Source organism: Maylandia zebra, linkage group LG18, assembly GCF_041146795.1.
Source record: "Maylandia zebra isolate NMK-2024a linkage group LG18, Mzebra_GT3a, whole genome shotgun sequence".
In the NCBI taxonomy this organism is placed as follows: domain Eukaryota; kingdom Metazoa; phylum Chordata; class Actinopteri; order Cichliformes; family Cichlidae; genus Maylandia; species Maylandia zebra.
In genome coordinates, this window is record NC_135184.1 from 14,562,109 (window position 1) to 14,582,070 (window position 19,962).

The window sequence follows — 19,962 nt, forward strand, 5'->3', positions numbered from 1 at the left end:
CCGTTATAGCCAACTAACGGAGTTGCAGAAAGGTGCGACAAATAAGGTGCCTAAGAAATACAGCAAGCTGTCCATACCTGAGGCCTTGGAAACTGCCAAGCAAAGACTCACAGCCTTGGCCAGCCGCTTGAGGAGGTACACCAGAGAGATAGAAGGCAGGAGAATAAACCAGCTGTTCTCCACAGAACCAGCAAAGGTGTACTCTCAGTGGCAAGGGAACAATAAGAGAACAGCACCACCAAGGCTGGAGACAGAACAATACTGGAAGAGCATATGGGAGAAGGATGCAACCCATAACGGCAATGCTCAGTGGCTAGAGGATCTGAGGGCAGACCACAGCGACCTCCCTGAACAGGGTCCAGTAACCATCACAGTGGCAGATATCCAAGAAAGGGTCTCCAGTATGAAGAGTTGGACAGCACCAGGGCCCGACATGGTTCACACCTACTGGCTGAAGAAGCTGACTGCACTCCACGAGCGTCTGGCAGCACAAATGAACCAGCTGCTAGTTAACGAAAGACACCCGGAATGGCTAACTGAAGGCCGGACGGTCCTGATCCCCAAGGACCCCAAGAAGGGACCGGTCCCCTCCAACTACCGACCAATAACCTGCCTCAGTACTACATGGAAGCTCCTGTCAGGTATCATATCGGCTAAGATGAACAGGCACATGGGTCAATACATGAGCGGGACACAGAAAGGAATTGGCAAGAATACCAGAGGTGCAAAACACCAGCTACTGGTAGACAGAACAATCAGCCGAGACTGCAAGACCAGACTGACCAACCTGTGCACTGCCTGGATTGATTACAAGAAGGCCTATGACTCAATGCCCCACAGCTGGATACTGGAATGCCTAGAATTGTACAAGATCAATGGGACCCTAAGAGCCTTCATCAGGAACTCAATGGGGATGTGGCGTACAACACTAGAGGCCAACTCCAAGCCCATAGCACAAGTTACCATCAAGTGCGGGATCTACCAAGGAGATGCTCTGTCCCCACTGCTGTTCTGCATAGGCCTGAACCCCCTCAGTGAGATCATTAACAAGACTGGCTACGGATACCGACTACGGAACGGAGCAGTTGTCAGCCACCTCCTGTACATGGATGACATCAAGCTGTATGCCAAGAGTGAACGAGACATCGATTCACTGATCCACACTACCAGGCTATACAGCAATGACATTGGAATGTCGTTCGGACTGGAGAAGTGTAGTCGGATGGTAACAAAGAGAGGGAAGGTAGTCAGAACTAAGGGGATTGAACTACCAGAAGGCAACATTGCAGACATAGAGGACAGTTACAAGTACCTGGGGATCCCGCAGGCAAATGGGAACCATGAAGAGGCCGCTAGAAAGGCTGCAACCACCAAGTACCTGCAGAGGGTCAGGCAAGTCCTGAGGAGTCAGCTGAATGGTAAGAACAAGATCCGGGCCATCAACACATACGCCCTGCCCGTGATCAGATACCCTGCTGGGGTAATAAGCTGGCCAAAGGAGGAGATAGAAACCACTGACATAAAGACAAGAAAGCTCCTTACCATGCATGGAGGGTTTCACCCCAAGTCCAGCACCCTGAGGCTGTACGCTAAGCGGAAGGAAGGGGGCCGGGGACTGGTGAGTGTCAGCACCACAGTCCAGGATGAGACAACGAACATCCAAGAATACATTGGGAAGATGGCCCCAACTGACCGAGTGCTCAGTGAATACCTCAGGCAGCAGAAACCCAAGAAAGAGGAGGGAGACGAGGAACCATCATGGAAGGACAGGCCCCTGCACGGTATGTACCACCGGCAGATAGAGGAGGTGGCTGATATCCAGAAATCCTACCAGTGGCTGGACAAAGCTGGACTGAAAGACAGCACAGAGGCACTAATCATGGCAGCACAAGAACAAGCTCTGAGCACAAGATCCATAGAGGCTGGGGTCTATCACACCAGGCAAGACCCCAGGTGCAGGCTGTGTAAAGATGCCCCAGAGACAATCCAGCACATAACAGCAGGGTGCAAGATGCTAGCAGGCAAGGCATACATGGAACGCCATAACCAAGTGGCCGGCATAGTGTACAGGAACATCTGTGCCGAGTATAACCTGGAAGTCCCGAGGTCAAAATGGGAGATGCCCCCAAGGGTGGTGGAGAATGACCGAGCTAAGATCCTGTGGGACTTCCAGATACAGACGGACAAAATGGTGGTGGCTAACCAACCGGACATAGTGGTGGTAGACAAACAGAAGAAGACGGCCGTAGTGATCGATGTAGCGGTTCCGAATGACAGCAATATCAGGAAGAAGGAACACGAGAAGCTGGAGAAATACCAAGGGCTCAGAGAAGAGCTCGAGAGGATGTGGAGGGTGAAGGTAACGGTGGTCCCCGTGGTAATCGGAGCACTAGGTGCGGTGACTCCCAAGCTAGGCGAGTGGCTCCAGCAGATCCCGGGAACAACATCGGAGATCTCTGTCCAGAAGAGCGCAGTCCTGGGAACAGCTAAGATACTGCGCAGGACCCTCAAGCTCCCAGGCCTCTGGTAGAGGACCCGAGCTTGAAGGATAAACCGCCCGCAGGGGCGTGCTGGGTGTTTTTTTTTTTATATATAATTGTTGAATGTGTCATTGTGTTTCTTAAATTTGTAAACTCTGATCAATCTATAGGATCAAGACATTCCTTTGTCTCTGACCACCTCTCCAGCCACTCTGTGCTGGGGGAGGTTTTATTGCAGATACATCCTATCTGGAAGGCATGTTTTTTGTGTTGTAAGCTTCCTGCTTTTATGACCCTTTTGGTCAGCAGGAGGTCACACAAACGCACCCCCATGACACACACACATTCTCACATGCATACACATACACACACACACGTTCCTGCTCATGCATACAGGTGCTTACACATACACACACATAGTGTAACTAAGGGGGGTTTTACGGAGGGAGGTGCTTGTGCTGTGATGTGTATTGTAACAGTTTGTCAATATATAGCTGTGAGGAAAGCTGCTCTTTTAAGGATTTGGGGCTGGAGTCAGGTGAGGAGCGTGAGCTCCAAGAGCTGGTTCTGACCCAAAACTTCCCTCGTTAGCGAGTGACAAGCCGGTTGAAGATGTTCTGTCTTGTTTTCCGCTCTTCATGAGGAATAAGTCTCTAAACTAGCGGGGCTTGTGGCAACACAGACCCAACAGGAGCCAAGCAGGGTTTTATTTTTCCTCAAAAGACATGAGAACAGTCCAACGGACATTGGTTGGAAATGTCATGACAGGAGCCTGGAGTCTAACCAAAGGGCAGTGTGTGTGTGTGTGTGTGTGTGTGTGTGTGTGTGTGTGTGTGTGTATTCTACAGTGTTGTACAATTTTTGACAGCTCCCTGTTGAAAGATGACAAGTGAAAACTAATGAGACCGTATGTTTCAACACAAGCTGTCCCAGCAACAATATGGTCAGGTGTGTGTGTGCTTAAAAAGGACACATGCTGAGGGAAAAGAAAAAGAAAAGCAAAAAATTCAGAGTGAGCGAGAGCCGAACTGCATGTTTTGTTTGGGGGAGTGAAGTTTTTATTAAATCTTCCTACAAAGACAACAAAACTCTGGGGACAGTTCTGCCAATTCTTTTTTAAATTACACTGAACCGACAACTTCACACGATACCATCAGCAGACTCCAGTCGGTATGGCTTCCCTACTTCCATCATAATCACTCATCTTATTTCCAGTCCATACGCTCCCCTTCCTCTTCCATACCTCACCCTGTAGTGGCTCTCATCACTTCTGCTTTGGAATCTCCTACTTTGATCTTTACACATAATCGCTTGTTGCCAACACAGCATTTTCTGTTCAGCTCCTCACTGACCGTGGCGACAAAGGTACGACTTTGGCGTATGCTGACACCCATAAACGGTAGCAGCTGTCACCCCAGAAGAAAAACACCAGCTGATCGTGTCGGGCCCGGTCGGTCGCACAGTGCTGCTGGTTGTGTTAGCATTAGCAAGCCTAATGAGTGCCGACGGGAAAATGACATTGTAAATGAACGAGATTAATTCCTCTTCAGTGGCAGTAAACACAACATGTCTGCGTACCAATGACTCTGGGACTGTGACATGAAAACATGCAGAAACACACATCAGTAATCAGAGCTCAGTCAAGGCGATTCTCTCAAAAGGCCATAAATGTTTTTCTAATTACTTCAAAAACTCCAGACTCCTTTCCTGACCTGAGCTTCTTCTGGCTCTGATCCGCAGCACTCGGGCTCTCTACATTACACTGAGAGGCAGGCAGTCAGTCTCCTGAATCCTTATACAACATATCCATGAAGCCAAGTTCATTATAAACTAGTCTTTTAATACTCTGGGAGAAGTGGTTTAAGCAAAGTTCAAAATGAAAAATTGTAGATTAAAGTTTCTGAAAGTTTTCTCATCACGCAAAAACCCATTCATACATTTTCTCAACCACTTCAGGTTAAAAGGGTACAAAAGCCTATTTCAGCTCTCGTAGGATAAAAGATGGTAGCTTGTCCAGTGTGTACCCCATTTCAGGCTAAAGCAGACAGAAAGACAACAGTTCATGCTCATATACACATCTACAGCCAATTTAGAGCCACCAATTAACTGAGCATGCATGTCTTTACACTGTGGGAGCAGTAATCCCACACAAAACATGCAACTCCGTACAGAGAAGGGGTCAACCGTCCAATGAATTCAAACCCAGGATCCCCTTGTTGTGCTGTGTACCACTGTGCATCCGAGTTCATTATTCAGTAATTACTAATTAATGTTAGGGAGAAATATTAAAGTTGTAAAACTAATGTTCAAATAGCTTGAATGTGTGAAGTTGTCATGAAATAAGTGTGCTAATAAACCTTCAGGATTAGATCAGCGCATTTAAATAAACAAGCATAATTGTAGTTTATTTGAATATACTGGACCACATTCACAATGTTCCCATCCACAAAAAAAGGTTTGTGAGGTTTTCCATATTTCTGCATAAATATAAACTAAAACGTCATCCAATGAGGGGAAACCAAGAACAACTAAAATTTAAATAAATAAATATTTTCTTGGATGAAGTCAGTAGACCCAATATTGCTCATCTGTGTGGGGGAAACTATGTAAACTTTGGAATCGGCATTAATTTGGAAAGGCAATCAGATGCTTGTGAAATACAGATCTATTATGACGCCTGAGCCTGAATGGTGCAAATGAGGCCACCTAAAAAGAGCTGTTAATGCTCAGGAACCTGGGAAAGTTTACAAAACTATCTAAAAGGTGTTTGGAATCCACCGATCTACAATCAGACAAACGTTTTGTAAATGAATGAATCTGAAAAACCCGACACAGGAGGGTCAACCAACAAAGACCCCACAGGCAAGGTGTATAATAATAATCTGCAATGTCACTAAGGAACCCAGGGTAATTTCTAAGTAATTAAAGGGCTGTCTTACAATTCATGAGTCCACCAGCTTTAAAAATGAAGAGCTAAACGAGAAAGCCACTGCTCATCAAAGGGAAATTAATTAGAAATTAATTTGGAATTATAACAGCAGTTAATTTCAAGAGATAGTGAAGTGACATCCCACACTTCATGTGATGAAACGGCACCTGTGTCACGGTCCAGGGTTTTTGGAGTTTTTATTAAATATATTCTGTTTGATTCCTTGTAAGCTTATTTCTTATAATGTATCTCGTTGTTTTCCTTAGCATTTACCTCTAGTGCTTAGCAGTGGCGTGTCTAGAAAATTTTTGTTGGGGGGGCCAGGTAGGGGCACAGATTTGGAGAAGGGTGGCAGATGTAATTGGCAGATAATGTTTAAAACAAATTCTACCAACCATTAACCATAATTCAATAACCCTATAAACCTAATAACCGAATGCGCTTTTAACTCTTATTAGAATGAGATTTTAACCACTACGGTGCAAAGTTTTTAGATACTGCGTTGATAAAGTACAAGAGATACAATCAGTGCTTTGTCAGTGTTTACTCAGCATTCAAGGACAGCAATATTTGCATAGTATTTTTACTGACATATACTGCACATATGTTTTGGGCAAAAACAGTTTTTAATATTAAAATACGAACATTTGTAACAAACAATTGACAAATTAGCCAATGCCAATGCAAAACTTTATCTGCCTGTTAAAAAAAGAAGATAATCTTCTCACAAACTGGTGATTGTGAAACAGGAAAAAAGTGGAGAAACAACTGAAAAGACTAACATTTGAATAAAACCTGAAAGCAAGTAAATACTTTCTATGCTGCCTTATGGTAAACATCTATACATTTTACGTCAGATAAAAACTTTGGTTGTAAGATTCAGATAATTATTTAATAAAAGCTAGATATTTTAAATGAGGATAAGAAAGAAAAGTATTTCTTTGTGCCCATCTTTCCCTGTTAATGCCCTACATGGACCCCTGGCAAAACTTTGCTAGATCCACCCCTGCACAGTTACCAGCTGTCAGCTGCCTAAAAAAGGATCCTGGTGTTATTTGTCTCTCAGAAACAGTTCATAACTTCCCTTCAACTCATTCATGTCACCTAAAAGGTAAACCTGTTTCTCCATCACTGTTCAGCTCTGATGATTCAGTAAGGACATCTCCTGGTTTCATCTTCATGTTTCCCTCTCACCACATATCCAAACCGACATCATGACCAGCAGCTTTACAGCTGTGGCTCCAGCAAACATCAGCTGATAGAAATTAATATTAAATAAATTCTAACAACAGCTGATCAAGCTTAAACGTGCTGCTGTTGTTTAGCGCGACATCTGCTGGTTTCCTCTTTCTGGCAAAGTGGGCGATAAATAAACAAGAGAGAAAAAACGATCAGCTGATCATTGATCAGTTTCATGATTGAAGTAGAAACGGGAGAGGGAGGGGGAGAGAATGAGAGAAGAGGCAGCTGTGCAGCGTAACGACAGAATAAATCCAGCTTTGTGTCTTTTTTCCATTCTAGCTAAAGTTCGGGACAAACTGTGTCTCTTCTCAGCTCAATACGAAACGCGTAATATTTTCTCTGATTGAGGGACCATTCCATTTTTTTAAGGAGCCGTTGGCAACTCTACTAACTAACCTTATGAATAAAATAAAGTTCACTATCAGTAACATCATAGCACCCACCCAGCTGTATAAAAACTCCGTCAAACTGGCTAGAATGCAGTACGAGTTATTGCAACTGAGGGTAAAAAGTCAGCACAACGAAAATAAACTCCACCTGAACTTGGTTTAAATCTGACCCAGATAGACTGCAGGTCATAACTTCTTACCTGAAGTTCAGTTCACCTGACACTCGGACTGGCGGCTGCCTCGGGGCTCTCCTCCTGCCTCCCCTTCCCTCATCCACCTCTGTGGAAGCCCCGTCATAGCCACCACCAAACAACGAGTTATTTCTACACATCGACCTGCATCTGGCCAATCCACCACCTCTCATTGTTCATGCCGTTACAAAAAAAAAAAATAAAAAATAAGTCATCGGGCATATGCCCGGTATGCCCGATGGCCAGTCCAGCTATGTTAACCTGCAACCAAATCTGCAGCTCCATACAGCAATGTTACGACTTGGATTATATCTTATAACTCATAACTCTTATGTTAGCTCCCCTCTGTAGCATACTGTCTGATATATTCGACGGCTGCAATAATTCTTTAAGTGTTATTTTTTCCTTGGTATTCTAATTTCACCGAAGTTTACTAAACTCAACAAACTTAATATTACTTACCGGGACATTTATTCTGTCCTCATTTTCTTTCACCGAAAAATTGTTTCCTGCAGTGCTCTTTCTGCTTGGCTCTCCTACCTTTGCTAACATGATGCGCATAGCGCAGAAGCGATGCTGCATTCACTTACACTCGGATATCTGAGCTTCACCGTGAAAACATAATCAGACATTTGATATTTGATTGAATTTTATTGTTTTGCCTTTGGGGTGGCACCTGGGGTGGCCAGTCTGGTTGGGGGGGTGGCCTGTGCCCCCCCAGGCCACCCCGCTGGACACGCCATTGGTGCTTAGCTGCCCTTGCTATTTGTAGTTGAGTTTAGCCGTTCCTCAGGTTTTTATTTTCTTTTATTCACTAGCATTTACGGTTTCTTATTTCTAGGTATTGATTGTTCCAGTATTTCCCTGTATCGTGTGTGACCTGACTTTCACTGTTAGTGTTTTTACCATTTCCACCATTTATCAGAAACGTCTGCTCCTTTTACATTTTGAAATGACTGAAGTTGCCTTCATAAAACGACAGGGCCAAAATACTGAAAGGTACTCACTTTAAAAATGTGCTCAAAAGTCACTGGAGTCTGCTGCATTTTTTTCTTGCACAGCTTAGAAGTTTATGAACTTTTTACATGCTTAAATTTGAAGTACTGAACAAATGAGTTGATAGGCTGATTCAGACCACGCTGACCTTGGAATCAGTTTTCTTCAACAATCTCATTTTGACATAAGTAATTAACCACAATCAATTCTCTGACCTTCCAGTCACTCTCACCTCCAGGCTGTCCTTTCACTGTATGCCCTTTTCTTTATTTCAGAGGAGCCAAAAAAAACCTGATGAAACCATTTTAAGTCTTTACTGATTAATTGCTATTAAGAAATGTAAGCTTCAGCCCTTCTTACCACCTGCATTGTATTTGTTGCCAGATAGCATTAGCTTATTGAGCACTATATCAGGGACCTGCAGGAGCCCCTGAGGGTTTTCAGTAGGATAACTCTTGTGGACTGACAGCTTTTGGATGGCCAGGTCACATCACTGGCCATATTTAGAGTATTCATCAATACTTCCAGTGCTTTTAGATAATTGAGGGTAGGTGTGGTGTCATTATGCAAAAAGATGCTTAGACAGGACCCAGCCATTCAGGGCTCTGGACCTCTTTGGGTTATCCTGCATTAGAAATTAGAGACGTAGAGCCCAATGAAACACATCGGTTGGATTATTCAGTAATTCTAACTGAGCAAGTGACCTGTCCTAGGTTTACCTGCGTTCTGCCTTATGACAGCTGACTCCAGTCCCCCCAAAACACAAAGGCCCTAGTCACACAGGCCTACAGACTTGTTTGCACCCCTGTTAACCTTTGATAACTATGGTAAATGTATGTTCTCCAACTGGTTAGCAAGTAGTTGCTACAGATTGCTGGCAGTTTTTGGGAGCTGATTGCATTGGTTGCAAGCAGCCTACAATAGTTTCCAGGAGTTTGCACACTATTTTTAAGTGCCCTTTCTCACTGTCCCTCTTCCTCTTTGTTTTTCTTTTCCTTCATATTTCTTTCTCCCTTTCCTATCCCCCAGCCATGTAGGAAGGAGTTTGCATGGAAGACACCAACTTATCTGCAAACACTTGTCAACTATTCTACATATGATAGTGAAACTTGTGCAATGCACTTTTTCAGAGTATTTGCCTTCAAAGTAAAACTTACATATTCTGAAATGTGTTAGTTTGAAGGTGAACTCTTTCTTTTTCTCCTTTGTGTCTCACAGGTTGTCTACCGCTTGGCAAGCAGTGGGATAATGATTGCAAAGTACACAGGGTAGGTGACCACAACAATCTGTTAGTGAGCAAAGCAATCGCAAGAAGTTTTCAGCACAACACTTTAAACCTTGAGCAATGAATTTCACCTACATGTAGGTAGTGCCAACAACCTTCAGCAGCCACTCACCAGCCAGTCATGAAATACACCTTTTTGTCTAGTGACCTGTGGTTGTCTATGGTTTCAGACCAGACCAGTTAAAGACCTGCGTAACTGGAGCTGAAGTTGAATAAATTGCTAAGGAAATACATGAACCTTTTTAGAGTATAAACCTTTACTTAAACATACACCTTTAAATATTACCTTTTTTATCTGAAAGGTTTTTTTGTTGGTTTCAATGCGAGTCTGTTGTGTCTCCATTTCCCTGAAAACCTTATGTGCATAAATAGCCATGTCTTTCCTCCAAGTCTTTGCCACAGAGTCTGTTAAACTTCCCATGTGTCCTCACTCACTAACAATTGTTTAGCACATATATTTTGTTTATTATGACTCAATTAAAAGTAACGATGGCAAATAAGACAGCAGCAATGAAACAGTAATAACATTTGATAATAGGCTCATCCAGCTAATTCAGTTTGCACAAAGGCTTCACAGTTACCAAAGGTCTCTTCACTTGCTGTAGTCCAAACTCGTTAGTTACACTCTGAAACATGTGCTCTTGTTAGTACGAACTGATCAAACTTGGCAGCAGTGAACTGTGGTGAGTTTTCATACTAATTAAGGCTGCAGACAAGGGATTCAAAGTATAATGAGATTTACTCAAATTAAAGACTGTTCTTTCACGATTGTCTGTCAGAACAAAGGCTGTAGGGGAAATTCAGTTAGGCAGGAACTAGCAGATTTAAATTCAATGTATTTACAGCATAGAAGAATGATGTACAACAATAATTGGAGTTGGCAAGACATGTATAGAGTCCACCAGACAAATAAAACCATGTGTGGGCTGTCAGTGTTTCAGACAAACGAGTGGTGAAACTGGATCTCATTCCATCACCTGAAGCCAAACTTGTCCATGGCGATGGCAAAATGTCTCGGCTGGTCGTAGCAGTGGTAGAGGTTGCGGTCGTCCATCGGGATCAGGTCAACGTCACTGAAGATGAAGCAGTCATATTCTGCATCCTTCAAAGCCTCCGTATATCCAACGTTCAACAACTTAGCGCGGTTGAAAGTGTCCTCGCCCAACTGCAAGACACACAAAGGAGAATTTGACATCAAGACACAAACCTAAAAACTTTGAGCACGTAAGAATACAAAGATATGCGATGTCAGGAAAACAGGCAGTGAATTTCTGATCAAATGTACATTATTAAAATGCCCGTGTCATAGAAATGAGAAACAAAAAGAAGACCGTATATAAAATAAGACATTTTCATTTTTCTTCAGTATTATAAAACAATATTAAAGTGGGAGTAGAGTAGAGCCCCTGAAGTTATAAATCTGGTCTTTCACATGTTATACGAATGAAAACAACATCTGAATGTACAACTGCTACAGGCACTTTTATCATAAACAAAGAGAGAATGAGTCAGGCTGTAGCAAATGAGGTCAGGCTCAAATCAAAGGTGTTTTTCTTCTATTAATCCACTATGACCTGATGTGTTTATTGACCCCAAGGAAAGATAATTTGCCTGAACCAGCGAAACGCATCTGTGATAAAAGATAAACTCCATTTATTTATATATATATATATATCTCGATAGAGAGATAGAGAGATAGAGAGATAGATAGATTTTTGTAATGTCTGCTGCACTTGGGTGAAATTGATTCAAGCTATGTGTGAATGTGTATATGAAGTAATAATGTTTTTACTGTTGATAAATCCAACAGTAAAAAAGTGTAGAAAGTGGAAGACATAGTTCACGACAAAAAGCGAGCTTTAATAACTGATCTCCAAAAACAAAGCCCAAAGATGTAAGGAGCAGAAGTAACCCAAAAGTCTGGGACAAAAGGGACTTTACAGAAAAGAATATAAACTGGAACAAGACAGGAAGTAACACTGCCACAAACCAGGGCTTTTTATAGTCAAGTGATGACCGGGGAAGACAATGAGACGGGGGAGGAAGTGAAGCTCAAAACAACACACAAGAGAAAACTGGCAACATATGTATCAAAATGCAGTACTGTGCAAAAGTCCCGAGTCATTCCATTCTTTATATTTTGCTTCCAAGGAGCCATATATGTTGTTTTAAACTGGTCTTGTGCAACAGTTTTCCAGGTTTTCTGAGGCACTTTTAAAGTTATTTTTAACATTTTTCCTTAGACATCGGTTGCTTTTTCACTCTCATGCATATTTGTTCACATTTCTTTAGCTGGATTTATGAAAAAATGCCAAATACAATGGTTTGACAAACATGAAATAATATTTTTGTACCAGAAAGTTTATTTTTAACTATTAGCCAAAAACCTGGAATATCTCTACATGGTGTTCAGTGTGTCCTTCAAACAGTTTGAGGACACTGGAAAAGGGGAGGACAAAGGACAAAGTGACAGCCCAAAAAGCTATTTGCAGGAAACTAATTATCTGAAAGTCATGTCTTTAGGAAAAAGGAAAAATCTAGCAAAAACCTGACACAATACTTCAGAGATAAATCTGACCATTCAGTTGATCAATCAACTACTTTTTTTGTGCAACTTTTCCTGATTTCTTAACACTTTCTGAAATTTTCTTTTCCTTTCATCAAAACATGTAACGCTGAGAGCATCACTAAACATCAATATTTAGTGTCTGCAGTGTTAGTCTGAATTTAATGCTACAAACAGAATGAAGTGATGTGTTCGCTGACCTTAAGAGACCCTGCTGCTGCAGTGAAGTGCATTTATTTTTCAGACATCCATGGCCCAGGTTCTACACTTTGGCTAAGATAAATTCTTACCCAGCAGCATGCCGGCGTGAGTTAGTTGAGGTTAATATATATGACAGTTCAATAGTGTAGAGGGTACTGTATATCTCTCTCAGCAGAACCCTTCTGCAACAGCTTGGTAAAGTCCAAGCCCTTGTCTAGCAGCAGGGAGGTCAGCAAGCAAGAAGAGAAGTTACTGCAACCTGAGACTGTTTGACACTTTGGCAGTCCATCAACCTCGAGAATGCTTTGAATTTATTTATTTATTTTCTTTTGCAGCTTTCATGAGAACTACAGTGAAGAAGAAGAGTCAAGGAGTGGAGACAGAAATGTGCCATCAAAAAGGGGAAATATAAATCCAAACCATTTGTTTTGTCAGTAACTGGTGTACGAGACCGAGTCATAAAGATGGTTCCCCCTCGGGAAACCTTTACCTTACACTCTGTTTACAACTAGTACATATATTTTAGAGCAAATTGCCTCGAGCCCTTTTTTTCTTAAGAGGAGCAAGTACAGCCTTTACTGCAACAATTACATCTCTAGTTGGGTCAGCAACTTCATCTGCCATAAGTGCAAAAACCTGATACGGGCAGGAAGCAAAAGATCCAATATAATTTCTGAGAGAGACAGAGGGATGAGATAAAATTAACCTTATGCCCTAGAAATTACAACCATATATCAAAAAACCGTTTCCTAATTATGGCTTAGTGACAAATATCACTGCCTGAATTTTGTGGCTCTAAACTGGAGGATTTTCTCTCCTAAGGCTGGTGTCTATTATCTGGGCCAACAGATAAGCAATTTGAAGATGCTAAAGAGATGGGCTATGCCTGTAATAGCAATTTTGGCATTAACTAGAAAAAGCAATGACTGTAACAGACACACCTATAAAATAAGTAATTCGCTTTAGCTAAACACATTATAGCAACAAGTTGACAAAAATAAGAAAATTCTATTTTTAAATTAAAATGTGAGACTTTTAAAGAAGCCTTATGCAAAGTCTCCAAGATGTGACAAGAATATCAATTTATATTAATGAGACTCCACATTCATGTCATAAAAAGGCCTTCCAATTTTGGATTAATGCCCAAGTGTACACAAAGTAGCAGAAAAATAAAAAAGTGTTACAAATCTGCTGGAGTCACGCAATACTTGGTCAAAAGAGAAAACCACCCACTTTTGACAGCAAGGTGAATCTTTGAGATGATTAATGTATCTGCTGTCTGTCCAAACTTCTGATCAGTTTTCAATTTTTTTGTCGTTCTTGTCTCTATGCCGGTGCATTATCTGTTCGAACCGAACGTGAATCAAGTACAAAGCGTAATCCCCGTGGTAAGCTCACTAATACCTGAGATTTGAAAGCATAATCCGTCTGTGCAGGTAACACACAAAAAAAATCTATTGTCACAAATCCACCGGGGCTCCAAGTATCAGCTAAAATGGGCTTCTGCCTGTTTTTGAACAACAGTGGGTTTATTAGGTCGGAACCATATCGTATGAGGTCAGAAGAGCAAAATACAACCCAGGACCAAACAGCAGACAGATCAGAGGCTGGTGATGAAGGGGGAAAGAGTGGAAACAAGAATACAGATGATAATACAACAGTTTGTGTGCTCTGTGTAACTGTTGTGCATTTTTTCCAAGTACTGATTTCACTAATAGTATGAGAGCTAGCTGAAAAATTACAACCAACCACACCCTGTATAGAAAATAATATTAGGCCACACTAATCCCACTACCACAGGTGTATAAAATGAAGCACCTGGCCACATGGTCTGCCTTAACAAACATTAGTGAAAGAGCGGGTCAATCTAAAGAGCTCACTGAGTCCCACCATTGTGACAAGTTAGTTTGTGAAATTTCTTCCCACTTGGATTTCTAAGTGGAATTATTACAAAGCGGAAGCATTTAAGAACCACAGCAACTCAACTATGAAGCAGCAGACTGTGTGAAGTTACAGAGCCTCGTTGAGTTCCAAACCTCCTCTGAAAAAAGCAATTTCTCCCCATAGACCAACACTGGCAGAAGACATCTGCAACTCCAAACGATATAATAAAAGTGTGACTCTTTTGTTCATTAATTTTAAAATCACAAGTGTCTGCAAATATCTCTCAGAGCTATGTAAGAAAAATGCAGTTCTGCGTAAAAACAGGGCGCTATTTTGTCCCAATTCCTTGTCTTGGCTTTGAGGGGAAAAACTTCACTTAGTGCAGTCGCACATGCCTCGAGCCTTTATACTTGGTTGCTGACACATACACAGACAGCTGGAGACCTGATGGCCGAGTAGTCATTCCTGTCATACTTGAAATCGCCTTGATGTCAGCTGCCTGGGCGCATGCATAGCTGGTGCATTGCAATGTAAATTTCCCACTGAGAAGGCACGCACAGAGTCCACGCTGACTGTCTAAGGGGGCAAACATTTTCCCCTTTAATGATGCTGGTAACTTTTCCGTCTGTAGCCCATGGCAGTAACGCTGTATGGATTTTGATTGATTAATAGTTTCTCATAAACCTTGTGGAGTTTTATCAGAAGTTTACATTTTAAATTTATTTCTCAATTTGTAACCACAGTCGACACAATTTGACACCCTTAAGTTAAAGCATAGAAAACCATAGACAAGATAGATAAATCAAAACAGTTTTTTCATGTTAATGCAGAAGTTTCAAAATGTTCTTTTCTTCTTTGGGTCCTAGCTGGCAGCTGGTCCAGGTGGTCGACTGTGGTGTACTGTAGGTCCGCAGGATGTCAAGCTCTCTAAGTGACATTCTTCAAAGACTTTCGATCAGTGGCATTGGTTGTAGCTTGCTCGAGATCAAATTGTTGGCCCTTTAAGTTGTCCCCAGTCTGTTTGGTCCATGTTTTCTTTGGCATTTTTGTTTGACGTGCCAATGAGCACGCTGTAATTAGTGTGGTAGTTGACCTGGTGCACAAACCATTGAAGTTGACGTTGATGCATTTGGTCACTGCCAGTTGGTTGCTGCTGGCAACAGTCTCCAGTGATTTTGTTTCCCATGTGATCACTTATAGAAACTCCAAGGGCTTGTCGTAGACAATGCATTTAGAACACCTCAAACTTGTCAATGTCTTGGTTTCAGAGCCGTAGGGGAAGATGGGCAGGATCAGTGTTTGGAAGAGATGAAAGTAGGTGTTTTAAAATTTAAAAAAACGGATTAATTATTTCCCAAAGTTTAGGAAATTTTGGACATTTGCTAGTTCTTTGCATGCTTGTCACGTATCATGATACATGCCATGTTTTGTTTCATACCGTGGTTTTGTTTTTTTTGCTTGTTTTAATTAAGTTTTTCTGTCTCTCTCAAATTATATGCTTCTGCTAAAATTTAAGAAACGCATTCTCCCTTTTTTGTGCTGGAACCTGCAATTTTCTTAAAATGTAACCACCGGTATTTTTTTCTAGGAGACTACATGAGATTCAAACAGAGGTGCAAAAGAACACAAAGAGCTGTCAGGCATTGTTGTGTTTTTCCCAGCAGATCAGCTCATATATCTTTACAAAAAGTCCACCCCTCTTTGTGTGCTCCTAACCTCATTAAGCATTATTGCGGTCACTGTTTATTATTTTCATTAAGACATCTGTGTGGGAAACTCCCATCAACGCCGCTTTATGGTGCTCTATGTCTTCCCTAATCACTTCATGCCATAAGCAAGTTTGCAGAAGGATGTAAATAAGTAAAACTGACATATGTTACAGTGGACAGGGCACTTAAGCATTGCAGGTAAACAGAGGCAGTGGGATTGATAGGTGCAGATTTTACATGTCTGAAGTAAGAACAGATACCTAGAAGGTGTATTTTATTGCATATATTCAAAATTTAAAAAATGGTTAGACAACATATGAAGAAAGATGCTGCAGATTCTCCTTCTGCTCCATTTTTGGGCTTTTATTGTTTCTTGTTTTTGTTTTGTTTTTTTGTCTTGATGCTGTATTTTCCTCTACTGCTGGCCTTATTTTCATGTTTTCTCTTCAGGCTATTGTTTTCTGACCAAAACCTGTCTTTTTTTCTAACGCAGAATGCACTGGAAAGGACTGTTCAGCCACAATTTGCCTACAGTGGCCCACAGGGGACAGCGAAACCATTCATGTGTGAATATTTGACAAATCAACAAATTACAGGGTGAAATGCAGAAAGGGTACTCCAATTTAGCGGAGAGCAATTTTTGGCTTCTCATTTGCAAATTCATAGGCATCTTTTAACTTTCAAGGACATTTCTGCTCCATTAATTTTTGATCAGGCTCTACATAATACAGTGTGCATATGCATGCGGGCATGCAGCCTCAGCCTTGTGTAAATGAGTTTACTGACAAGTGTGACAAGTATGTGTGCCACAAAAATAGTTTTCTTCAGTTTGCTGAGTCCTCTTCAGCTCACACTTGGAGGGAATATTGAAAGAAAAAAAAAAAAAAGTAAACAAGAAGTTCCCAAGATAGAATTTCATCTGTCTGGATCCTTGAAAACATCTACTAACCCTGACTGAAGTTTATGTTTTGCATGTGTGCTTATTTCTGACACTTGCGTCCGGATTTTAAAAAATAAACTTAAAAACAAAGCAGGTAGCGGTCACTGTGACAGATTTTGTTTTGCAGGGAAGCTTTTCACCGTTTAGTAAACTGTGTACATACAAAAGGCTTTTTAATTCGCTGTTTGGTAATTGTGGAGTAATTGCCAAAAGAGTGCTGTGTGCTGACATTTGTGTATTATTACAGTAATCTGGCAGATCAATGGTGATGTGCAATAAGTGCACTCAAGGAGAAGCTATCGCTATAAAATCAAAACTTTTATATGCTCTCTTCACTTACAAATAACTAGAAGCATCATTTACGAGCCAGTGTTTACTCATTACTTATTTAAATGTGTAAATGTAACTAATGAACTGAATCAGTCAAACGTGGAGTGGAAATGTAAATATGGAAAACTGCATTCTGAAAATGTTGCTCGAGATTTATTTGGATTAATTTCCTTTTATATCCTGTCATATTTGGATTTCTGCATATCTTACCAAAAGTGGATACTTTTGGTAACTTTAATTGTAACAACATCTTAACTTTTCTTTTCTTTCTCGTCAATCAAGATTTGTGTTGACTACATTTCTTACTCGATGATGATGTTGGTGGCTCACCACTATCCATTAATAATGCGTTGGACAGTTCTTAAACCAATTTTAGTACCTTCAGCAATCTCCTTAGTGGTTTTAGTTACTTGATGATAATACTATAAAATAGAGCATCTTTACAGATGTAGGCCACAAGAAGGTGAAAATAAACCAAAAGAAAGTAAAGTTTCAAACTGTAAACTGGACACAGGATGTTCACATATACTAGATTATAGGCGAGCTAGCTTCTGCAGAGATGACTGCTACTTATTGTACGGTGTGTGATTGGTAACTGTGATGAAGTCAAAGGAGCAGCTGGGAAAGTGAACCGCTGGGGTAAATCACTGGCTGCCTCCGGAAAAAAATGGGTGGGGTAATTGAAAGGAAAACACTCATCATCTAGCGACAAGGTGTCCAGTCACTTCACTGTGGAGGCTTAATGACTGACAGCAGGAAACTCTGGTTCCTGTTGTGGTTGTTGGCAGCTTCCTGTAATGTGTGTGTGTATGTGTGTGTGTGTGTGTGTTCCCGTGTGCGCGACAGGCAGGATTTGTGTCTAGTCAGTCCTGACTGGTGGGGATGATTGCAAAACAAAACATGCTTTAAGGAACAATGTGGAATACCAACAGTGATAAACATTCATTCCAGCAATTTTTAACAATGCCTCTAAAAGCCGCTTTGCATCAAAATCTTTAGTGATGAGATTTTCAGCACCTGCGGCGCTTTGTCAACTTTTGTGAAATCGATAATTTATCACTTCAAGAAACCCGAAGAAAACAGTCATTGTGAGAAACCACTGGTGTCGGAGTTCTGATAAAAAATTCATGTCGCTATATCCCAGGTGTCTTGAAAGCTCAGTACACTTCTGAGTTGTCCCGCTTGTTAGAAATCCGCGCGTACCCACCCATCGAATGTGATCTCTACTTCCATGACTACTGTGCCAGAAAATGACCCTGCGGTTCATTTGTGCAAGCTCTTAATACAATTTGTGGTTAGTGCACGCTGAAAGTACGTGACGTGTAGCTGATGTGTGTGTATGTTTGTGTGTCAGGGTTAAAAATGTCCCCTGTAGTCACTGTCTGTGCTTCTCGTGCTGCTTTTTTTACGTTTGGTTTTTTTTAGCTCCTCCTTCTTTGTGATGAATTCAGCTGTCACTTCTTTTCCTGTTCAAAGCCACTTTTAACCAATCAGCATGCTACATACATCATCCCAGTCTTGTCATGGTCCTAAACCTGTGGACTCAGTGGTTTTGGTTTTGATTATTATCTTATGTTTCAAGTTAATTCTTGTTAGGATTTTCTTGTTCTTAGCTTTGGTTTCTGTTTTGTATTTTGATGGTAAATAAAGCTCACTCATTGCATCGTCAGCCTGTGATTGGGTCCTTTTTCCTTCAACCCCATACGACTGCCGCTGCAGCCGTGACAAGTTTGGCTACATGCTACATGTTTGTGCATAGGATCCACACCTAAAATCCTTCACCCTGTGTAGTGAAATGCCTTCACACACCATTTTCTAACATTTAAGATTATGAAAACCTGTTGTATTTTATCACAGACCATATTCTTTTCAGTAAGTCAGACTCCTTCATGACAGTCACCTGATTCTTAACACACTTCTAGTCCTTTGATGTGGCAGCAGTCTTTTTTAGCTTCAGTAAGGGTAGAATACGTTTTTCAGACGTCCAATATCATCGTTCAGTTGAGGAACTTGTTGCTGCTTTCAGAAATTTCACAGTACTTTAAAGATCCATAAATTTCTCTACCATGTCTGTAAAACCTGCTGCTCAATTATACAAATATAAAACATTACATCCTTTCAAACAGGTAAATATTACACAGTTAAAGGTGCAGCTCTTGGATATTTATTGCTGACATAGCTTAAATCCTTTAATCCACTAAATCATTTTCTAAATGTCACCTTATCAAGAAAAGCATTTTAAAGGGAAATAATAATAAGGACTTGCAATCTTTTTTTCGAAAGCATGTTTAGAATAAAACCCACCAACACTAAAACCACTTCAGTCCATGAGGCAGAGGTAGAGTTGTTTCCACTCTCGCCCAGCAACAACACTCATACAGTCAGTTTTCACGGTCTCGGTGATGTCCCCCATCTTTTCCCCTCTGTGGGAGTTCCTACTGTCATTTTATAAGTGTTTAATTTTTTACCTTACATTAACAACTGAATGACTTGTTGAAGCTGTATATAGCTGTCATGGGTCATCAAATTAATCTGTTAATGTAAATTATTCTTATGTATAAGGACATTATCTGCTGAACAGTCAAAAAGCTGCTGATACACTAAGAATAATATGAGTCTGATATTTTTTTAAACATAAATACATAACATGACCCTTAATTATAATAATTTTTTTTTATTCAATTTAAATGTATGTTTTCAAAAGAAGTTTGTGGAAGAACTTTTCCTCTCTTTAGTAGTGTGACAGCAGGAAATGGAGCAAGAGTGGAACTGGGAATGACATGCAATAAAATCTCAATAGCTAAGCACCAAGGATGGTAA

At 41.0% G+C, this 19,962-nt stretch overlaps 1 protein-coding gene across 1 annotated transcript in view; it reads right to left on the minus strand.

The window, feature by feature from the left end:
- b4galt2 (UDP-Gal:betaGlcNAc beta 1,4- galactosyltransferase, polypeptide 2) overlaps window positions 1–19,962 on the minus strand; it is a 235,737-nt gene that overhangs the window by 44,849 nt on the left and 170,926 nt on the right. The window contains exon 5 of the mRNA XM_076876403.1: window positions 10,490–10,677. Coding sequence (XP_076732518.1) covers window positions 10,490–10,677 — 188 coding nt within the window. The remainder of the gene's footprint in view (window positions 1–10,489; window positions 10,678–19,962) is intronic.